This window comes from Struthio camelus, chromosome 2, assembly GCF_040807025.1.
Source record: "Struthio camelus isolate bStrCam1 chromosome 2, bStrCam1.hap1, whole genome shotgun sequence".
In the NCBI taxonomy this organism is placed as follows: Eukaryota; Metazoa; Chordata; class Aves; order Struthioniformes; family Struthionidae; genus Struthio; species Struthio camelus.
In genome coordinates, this window is record NC_090943.1 from 40,133,469 (window position 1) to 40,142,032 (window position 8,564).

The window sequence follows — 8,564 nt, forward strand, 5'->3', positions numbered from 1 at the left end:
TCAGAAAGGTCAATTCAAACCATCTCCGCGCGGGGCCGGCCAGCTCATCGTGACCGTCCTTCTCAACCGCCGTCTGAGAAAACAAGCTGTAAAACACGATGTTAAGTGTATGGCTCTGAGGTTAGCACACGGCGGGCACCAGCTGCTGCCCGCAGTAGCTCCCGCCGCCGCTTGGCTCTCCTCACGGCGAGGAACCGTCCCCTTGAGAGTCAGGGTTTCCCCTCGGGTTAGTGACCTTTTCTGAGGAAACGGAGGCATCCCAGCAGAGGTATACGGACCAAGCCCGCCTCGCAGGTGGCCTCTGCCCCCCACCCGCCCGCAGTAAGGGCCCGGCGGCGGCACAAGGCGGCCAGGCTCCCGCCTCACGCAGGCCGCGGGGCCCGGCCCGCGCCGGCCCCTCAGGCACCAACGGCCGCCTCGCCTCGCCTCGCCTCGCCGCAGCCCGCCCCCCCCTCGGACTACAGCTCCCGGCAGGCCTCGCCGCACGGCGGCGCTCTGCCGCCGCCCGCCTCCCGCGCGCGCGGCCTGCCGGGAGCTGTAGTTTCCCGGGCTTAGTCGGCGAAGCGCTGCAGCAGGTGGTCGTCGCCGTGCCGGGCGCCGCCGCCGCCGCCGCCGCCGCCGCTGTCCATGAAGCGCTCGCAGGGGAACTCGATGAGGTCGGCCTCGCTGAGGGCGCAGACGGCGCTGCGCGGCGGCCGGTGGGACTGGAAACCCGAGAAGTCGGCGGAGACGCCGGTGCCCATGGAGCGGAGCGGCCGGCGGGTGGAGTAGAGCTGCCGGACGTGGACGGGCGCCGCTTTCCGCCGCCGCCGCCCCAGCACCTTCTTGCGCACCAGGCGCGAGGCCCAGGCCGCCACGGCCACGAAGAGCAGCAGCGCGTTGACCGCCAGCAGCACCAGGGTGAGGAGCTGCTGGTCCGGCCCGCGGGGCCCGCTCGCTGCCGCCGCCGCCGCCGTGCCGCCCTCGGGCAGCGTGACCAGCCCCGCGCAGTGGTCCCGCGGCGCCACGGGGCACACGCGGCCGCCCAAGACGCCCTCGACGCACACGAGGTAAGGGGTGTCTGGGCGCAGCTCCCGCAGCGTGGCGGCCGGCTCGCCCCGCTCCGGCAGGTAGACAAAACGCTGGAACTTGACGGCGGCGCCGAAGCGGTCGAAGAGGAGGCGGAAGCGCACCGGCCCCAGCAGCCGGGGGCTGCGGTGCGGCCGCACCGCCCAACGCACCGTCACCGAGCTGGAGCTCACCGCCTCCACCGACAGGTTGCACAGGAACAGCTTGTTGAAGTCGCACGGGTCGGACACCAGCGGCGGGCCCCCGGCGGACGGTGCCGAGCGAGTCTTGCCAGCCCGCCGCGGCCACGCCGCGCTAGGCGCCGCCGGCTGGGAGCCCCCCGGCCGAGCGGGCATCGGCGGCGTGGGGCTAGCCCTGGCAGTGCCTCCCGCCGGCAGTGCCGCTCCCTCGGGCGCCCCCAGCAAGCGCGCCGTGGAGGCGGATGCCGGAGCCCCTGGCAGCCCGTGGAGCAGGCCTGGGCCGCCGCTGCTGTTGCCACCGAGCCCCTCGGCAGCTGGCAGCAGCCAGTGCTGTTCCTCCGCTGGCGGCAGTGGGGACGCAGAGGAGAGAGAGGCGCTGTCGTGGCAGGCACTGCCATCAGGCGGTGGCAGCAGCTGGGTATCTTGCAGGTAGTCGAGGTACTTGCCAGCCAGGGTGGGCGGCAGTCGGCACTGCACAAAGACGGTGAGCAGGCGGCCCTGGGAGTGCCAGGCCCCCAGCCAGCGCTTGAGGCCACGCAGGCGGCAGTCGCAGCTCCAGGCGTTCCCCTCCAGCTCCAGGCGGTAGAGAGCCGGGCAGGAGGCAAAGAGCTCGCCGGGGAGCGTGGCAAGCGCGTTGTCTCGTAGGCTGAGCTCCCGCAAGCGGGCAAGGTGGCTGAAAGCGGCAGGGTGCAGGGTGGTCAGCGCATTGCGGCTCAAATCCAACGCCTCCAGGCTGCTCAGCGGCTCCAGCAGGGCAGCAGGCAGGTGGCTCAGCAGGTTTCCCTCCAGGCGTAGCTCCTTCAGCAAGCCCAGCCCCATGAAGGCATCTGGAGCCAGGTGAGCCAGCCGGTTGCCACTGAGCGAGAGCTTCGCTAGGCCAGGCAGGTGCTGGAAGAGCCCTCCCATCAGCTGCTGCAGGCTGTTGCTGGCCAGCAGCAGGGTGTGGAGAGAGCGTAGTGGCCCAAAGATATCTGGGTGGCGAAGGGAGCTCTGCTGGTTCCCAGAGAGGTCGAGAAAGCGCAGTTTAGCCAGACCTGTGAAGGCGCCGCGGCTCAGCCAGCGGATGCGGTTGGACTCCAGATGCAGGTAGAGTAAGTTTGGCAGCCCCGAGAAAGTGGAGTCACCCAGCGAGCCCAGCTCGTTGCCATCCAGGCGCAGCTTGACCAGACTGCCGAGGCCGGAGAAGGAGGCGGCGCTGAGGCGGCCGATCTCGTTGGCATTCACGTAGAGGATGCGCAGCTTGGCCAGGGCGCTGAGGGTGCCGGGGGCCAGGGCCGGCAGCAGGTTGTTACCCAGGTAGAGCTCCTCCAGCCGGCCCAGGCGCTCGAAGGCCTTGGGGTGCAGCGAGCGGATCCGGTTGTACTGCAGGTCCAAGCGCTGGAGCGCAGCCAGGCGGTGGAAGTCGAAGGCGGAGATGTTGGCGATGAAGTTGCCCCCGAGGCTGTAGGTGAGGATATCCTGGGGCTCGGCAGCCTTGGGCACCGAGCGCAGACCCCGGTTGGTGCAGAGGAGGTGCTGGTGCTGCTGGCAGTCGCATGGCTCGGGGCAGATGGGCTCCGCCGCGGGCAGCAACAGGAGGAAGAGGGGGACAGAGCAGCAGAGCACCCGCGGCAGCTCCATCAGGCAGAGCCGGCGCGGCGCTCCCATGCCGGGACGAGCCGTGGGCTGCTTCCCCCGCCGGCTTTGTGCCTCTGCTGCATCCCACCGCTGCACGGCGGCTGCTAGCGGGCCCCTCCGGCGCCGCTCCGCGGGACGAGCCCCGCGCCGGGCAGGCGGGAGCCGCGGCGGCTGCCGATGGCCGTGGCCGGCACCATGGGCTCGGGGCTCGCCGCCTGCCGCAGCCGCAGCCGCCCGGGCTCCGGCTCTCGCTGCTCCCGAGCTGCGGCGGGGGCTGTCGCCGGGCCGGTGCTGCTGCTGCTGCTGCTGCTGCTGCCGCTGCCGGGGGGCGGGCGGCGGCGGCCGTGCGGAGGGCTGCGAGGGGCGGGCGGAGGGGGCGGGAGGCGAGCGGGGAAAAGCGAGCTCCGCGGCTCGCCGAGAAAACTCAGCGGAAATTCGTACTTCCCACACTGTGCCCTGGGGGACCGGAGGATCGGATGGAGAGAGGGGAGAGGGAGGACGGCGCGGCGGGGAGGGGGGAGGAGGAAGCCCGCGGCCGGTGCTGGCTCCGCTCGGCTCAGGCAGCGAGCAGGGGCGCGGGGTGGGAGAGGCGCAATTGGAACCGGCTGTTGCTGCCCGCCCGGCCACATGGGCTGCAGAGAGAGCGGCTCGCGGCGAGGGGGCAGGGAGCAGCGCTACCCCCCCCCCCCCGTCCTTTATTTTGTTTTATTTGTTTGTTTTGTCCAGCCCGATTGTGTTTAGAAACCCGCCAAAGGCAATAGCTAACGGTTTACCGCAGATTAAGGATTTTGCTTTGTTTCGACAGAACGGCTGTCAGAGGGCCGAGCCACCTATATCGTACATCAGAGAGTGCGTTTTCAGCCTTTCTCTGCGCATCCTGCCCGGTAGGGTCCTGACAAAGCTGACGGCGAGGACGCGTTTGAACACAGCGCCAGCTCCACGCGGGGCTCCTCAGAGCGGTGCAGATGCTGTTTAGAAATAATTCCCGTTGCAGAGAGTCTTGGCAGCATTCGCACCCGGGGTGAAAGGCTGGGGTTGGAGTGCATGCTGAAGAACAAAACAGGCTGTGTACCTGGTCTGTTCTGCAGCTTGTCTCTCTTTCCTGTTGGTATTTTTTGTTTTCCTAAGATGTCACCAGTGGAGTGCATTGGGAGTTGAAGGAAAATGCATTTTAAGGGAAAGCAGAGAGGCAGAACACAAGGGAAATTCAGACACTGCACTGAAGTAGGATCTTCCTGGTAACAACCCTTTCTATTATCTCTCTTATTTTAAGCGTTTGAAAGCAGGAGGAGATGAGCAGATAGGAAGGTTATATAGGGCTGTGAAGGGTGATGAGAGAAAGAAGATAATGCCCAGAGTACCATGTTGCAAATTTAATAAAAAAATACTTTGGAAACAGCATCATCACATGACTTTGTATCCAACTGAATACGCTTCTGGCAGTACACAAGCCACACTCCTGTCTCTCACCAGAAGACAGACTTTAGATGGCTTTCATGGAAGCTTTGTTTTTAATTGCTGTGTCAACATTAGAAAATAGTATGGTGCAGTAGCAGCAGATCGGTGGAGCAAAACAGCTTGCGCTAAGGCCCTGTTGCCCACATTTATGGGGAGGCGTTACTTTGGTTTAGCTCTAATCTGGTCCAGTGTTCCAATCAATGGCATTTAATAGTTGGAGATTATGAATTGTGCTGCAAGACTGCTCTGCAGTGTGAACCAAAATCGGCTAAGTGGAGATGATGAGCAGATTTGCTTCAAAAGCACACTATCCGTCCGAAGAAACCATGCGGAGAAGGGTAAGTCTTGACTCGGTCAAGGGAACATCACTATGAGCATATTGATTCTTAGCTCTCGTAGTTAGCTGAGACTAGGTCTTATGAAGGAGAGTCTTTCGGTAGTGGTAACTGCATTGTGCTCCTGTGGGAAATCGTATTTTGGGCAAGAGAGTGGTATTTCAGATAATCTGGATGAATTTCACAGATATCTTCTAAAATCACGACAGCAGCTCTCAACTGTAATGTACTCATTGGGGAAAACCCAATGTTAACAGTAGTGTGCTGGAATCCGGTTATGGCAAGGTCATCCAATGTCCATCGATTAGGAGTCTAGACCTTTTAGCTCAATCCCTTCCTTATGGATGTATTTTTACTTGGTATCTTTTTTTTAGTATCTATCACATCACCTATAAAGTTCAGAACAAAGTAGAGGAATTTTTTCCCGTACAAAGACGGTGGATTTATTTCCTCATTGTCAAAGCCATTGTATTGCAAGGGAGGACATCCTGCCTCTCAAGGATTCTGAGTAAACCCTAACCAACTGGTGACTTTTTTTCTGCAACAAATTTGATTCGCCATAGTGTTTACTTAAAATAGTGGAATTTTGTAAAACAACCCTGTGTAATAGCATGCCTACTTTCTGTTCCTTTGGGTTTTTCTTTTGAAACATACCCAAGTTGTAAGGGCAATTTATGGACTGTCCTTCCTGCAGAAATGCTGTAGATTTTTTCCCACTCATGTGTCATTGCAAATACTAAAGGTTTTAAGTCAAATTATGTCTTTATATAAATATATGAAGTCAAATATATTGCTTTCAATTTATGCTTTCTGTCATTTAGCCAGCACTATTGTTTTCGGTGGGTTTGAGGAATTATAAGTAACAGGAATTTAATAAAAAATGTTACTAGTGACTCTTAAGAAGAGAATTCATCATAGTCTTGTCCTAACATTGAAAATATTTTATACCAGAAGCAAAACAAACATAAATACACTGGATTTTGAGGGGATTTTTAAAATTCGAGTAGGAAGTTATTATTTGAAATACATTAGAACACATCTGTTCAGATAAAAGATGCCACATTTGTTTTCCTACTTTGGAACAGGAACTTTCCAAATGCGGTAGTTCTTGTTTCCTTATGCAATAAAATTTTAGTGCATGATTGAGAATATAGTAATTTTTTTTTATCCTAAACTGAAAAAGCATTAATCTGACTCTGGAAACCCTGGAGGAAAGAGAAATTGTAAAGTAGCATATGTTTAAAAGTATTAAAGGTTACCTTAAAATGGAACTTCACGATTAGGATTTGATATATGAGGACTTTTGAAGGCCAAGAACAAATACCGAAACAGAAATATTGTCTTTTCACTGATACTTATCTGTTCCTGGATTGATTATGAGAGAACGGACCTTAAATTGGTTTCTGTTTCATGGCTAAATAGTATCCATATGTTTGTTATCCCTAAGACCACATGGCTTTTTTGGGGGGGGGAGGGTGGATGTTGAGAGAACTTAGCTAGGCATTGGTCAGAGGGCTGGTGGTTAGAAGTGGTCAAATATATTTGTAAGTAGAATGCAAAACGGAGTAAAAGAAAAGGCATGCTCAGTGTAGCCTGTCCCAACATATATTGGGTGTGTAGCCATATCCCTGTGACAAACTCCATTAAACAAGGAAAAATTACTGTTACTCCTGCTTGACACTGGAACAGAACAATGCTTGGTGCTGAACTGGTAAGTTTAAGGGCTGATATCTGATAACTTTATGTGTTTACTAGGAAGTGGAGCTTTGTCTCTTACAAGAGAGGAATTTTCCATTGGTCTGTACAGTTCTGCCTGCTGCACATCACCAAGTTTTTTCACTGCAATGTGTAGAAAAGCATTTCTAGAATTATCTTTAAACTTTGTTTTTTACTGAGCCAACTGGCTTTGTGGAAACTTTAAGGTTTTTGACTTTTGCTTGAGAATTCCCATTTAAAACAGGACAAAAAGCTTCAATAAATTGATATATGGAATACACATGTTTAGCTGGTTATAATATAAAAGCTCAATTTGTAATTCTTTGACTTCCAGTGTAATCCGGAGTTGTCGTATACATCTTGCTCCATGAGTCATGCTAAGTTCCCTTCGAGTAAGTATAAAGAAAAACAAAAACACTCGATAGTATACCTTTCATTTTTTCTGGATGATGAAGTATCACCATTACATATGAAGCTTTAGCAATTTATACTTTTGTAGATATCTTTGCTTTTCAAGAGCTAAAAGTATTGCAGAGCGCTGCAGAGTTTTAATGTGTCTGATGAAACCATTTATACACTGTCAGTGTCTTTGTTAGCTGCTCCTGCAGCTCATGGATTAAAGCATATTTTAAGTGGTTGCTGTTTTTGCTGCTATTATATATGTCAGTGCCAGTAATGCAAATACCATGAAGTAGGAAAATGAGAATTCTAGTGCCAAATGTGCTAAAATATTTTTTTACTTTAAAATTGCACAAACAGTTCAGCTGTATTGTATAATTTATGCTGGTTGCAATTACTTTGGTAATTAATGATTTAAGTAAAGTTTTTTCCTGATGGGATGGTGAGCGTTCGTTTATAATGGAATGCCCCCTGAGACAGGCAGTTCCTCTTCAGAAGTAAAACATGAATCCCAGATCAATGGTGAATGTTATGTGCCTGTTCTGCTCCATGGAAAGAAGGCTACCAGATGTTTAATAGATATCTGGGCCCGTTAGCCTTGGGGGTCCTTGGGCTATAAGGCTCTGCTGATTGCAAATATCTTTAAATCTTTTCAGAATTAAACATCCAAGCAAAGGATGTGTATTACTGGTGAAAGTAGTCAAGACTCGCTTTTACCATCCTGTGCATGTTTTCCTCAAGCAATCAAAATGCACTGAATTCTCACAAAGTGTTGGCTATGCTTCTTCGACTTCCTCTGAGCAGGTGATGTAGTGTTGATTATGGCAATTGACTCCCTTATGTGTTGGTACTGCCCAAGCAATTTCAAACCTGGTTTTGGGGGTTCCTTGTGCAAACTGTGTAAAACAAATTGTGTCTGTATCCACTAGTAACGTAATGTATTCACATGTTCCATTGATAAGTGAAAATAGGCTAGCTCAATCTATACAATTAAATTAAATAACAGTTAAGGAACGGATGATGTTTCTAATATTAGGACTTCATAAAACTAAAAGGGGGAGTTATGTGTCTGCATTCTCATGTGCAGTGATCTCTGTCAGTATGGATCAATTTTAAACTAGCTTTCATCGGTTAGTTTGGTTGAACCGTACTTGCAAAGGTCTAACCAATTATTTAGCTAATATATTTTATATTTTCCAACACTCATTTCCTGAGGGAAAAGCTCTTTAGCACAAATACATACTTTATTTGTAGTTCAACGTGTGTGAGGGTAAGAGAGGAGAGAACCTGACTCGTGTCAGGAAAAGAGTGGTATAATTTATGTAAAACAAATGCTTACGTAGCTTATGCAGCGACAATTAGCTCTTGCCGTCTCTGCAATACTTTTGCATGATTATCTGTTTATATATCAAATCTTTGCAGTATTGTTAGAGCAGTTTTTCCATAAGTGGGTAACAAATCAGACAAGTGTTCTTGCAAACATTTTCCCCTTCTCTTTCTCCATAAAAGGATGTATGTACTCATGGCAATCTCTCTTATAAAGGATGATACTCTTGCCATCTTTTTTAGTGTGACAGACACTCTCTTCTTTTTCTTATCATCTAAGAGCAGAAAAACCCTAAAGCAAAACATTGTATGGACCAGAACTTCTCTTACTAATTTGTAAAACGTGTTCTGATAGATATGCAGAAAAACAGAAAAGGTTAGCCATTTGATACAGTCAGATAATACCTATGTCATAGAATCATTTAGGGTAGAAGGGCTCTCTCAGTGTCATTTAGTCCAGCCTCCC

At 52.3% G+C, this 8,564-nt stretch overlaps 1 protein-coding gene across 1 annotated transcript; it reads right to left on the reverse strand.

Annotated features, from left to right (window-relative positions):
- Positions 1-475: 475 nt before the first annotated feature.
- On the reverse strand, positions 476-3,120 carry TRIL (TLR4 interactor with leucine rich repeats). The gene has a single exon (XM_009676489.2). It carries the CDS (start codon positions 2,892-2,894, stop codon positions 552-554), a length of 2,343 nt encoding a protein of 780 aa, XP_009674784.2. The 5' UTR covers positions 2,895-3,120; the 3' UTR covers positions 476-551.
- Between the last annotated feature and the right edge of the window lie 5,444 nt (positions 3,121-8,564).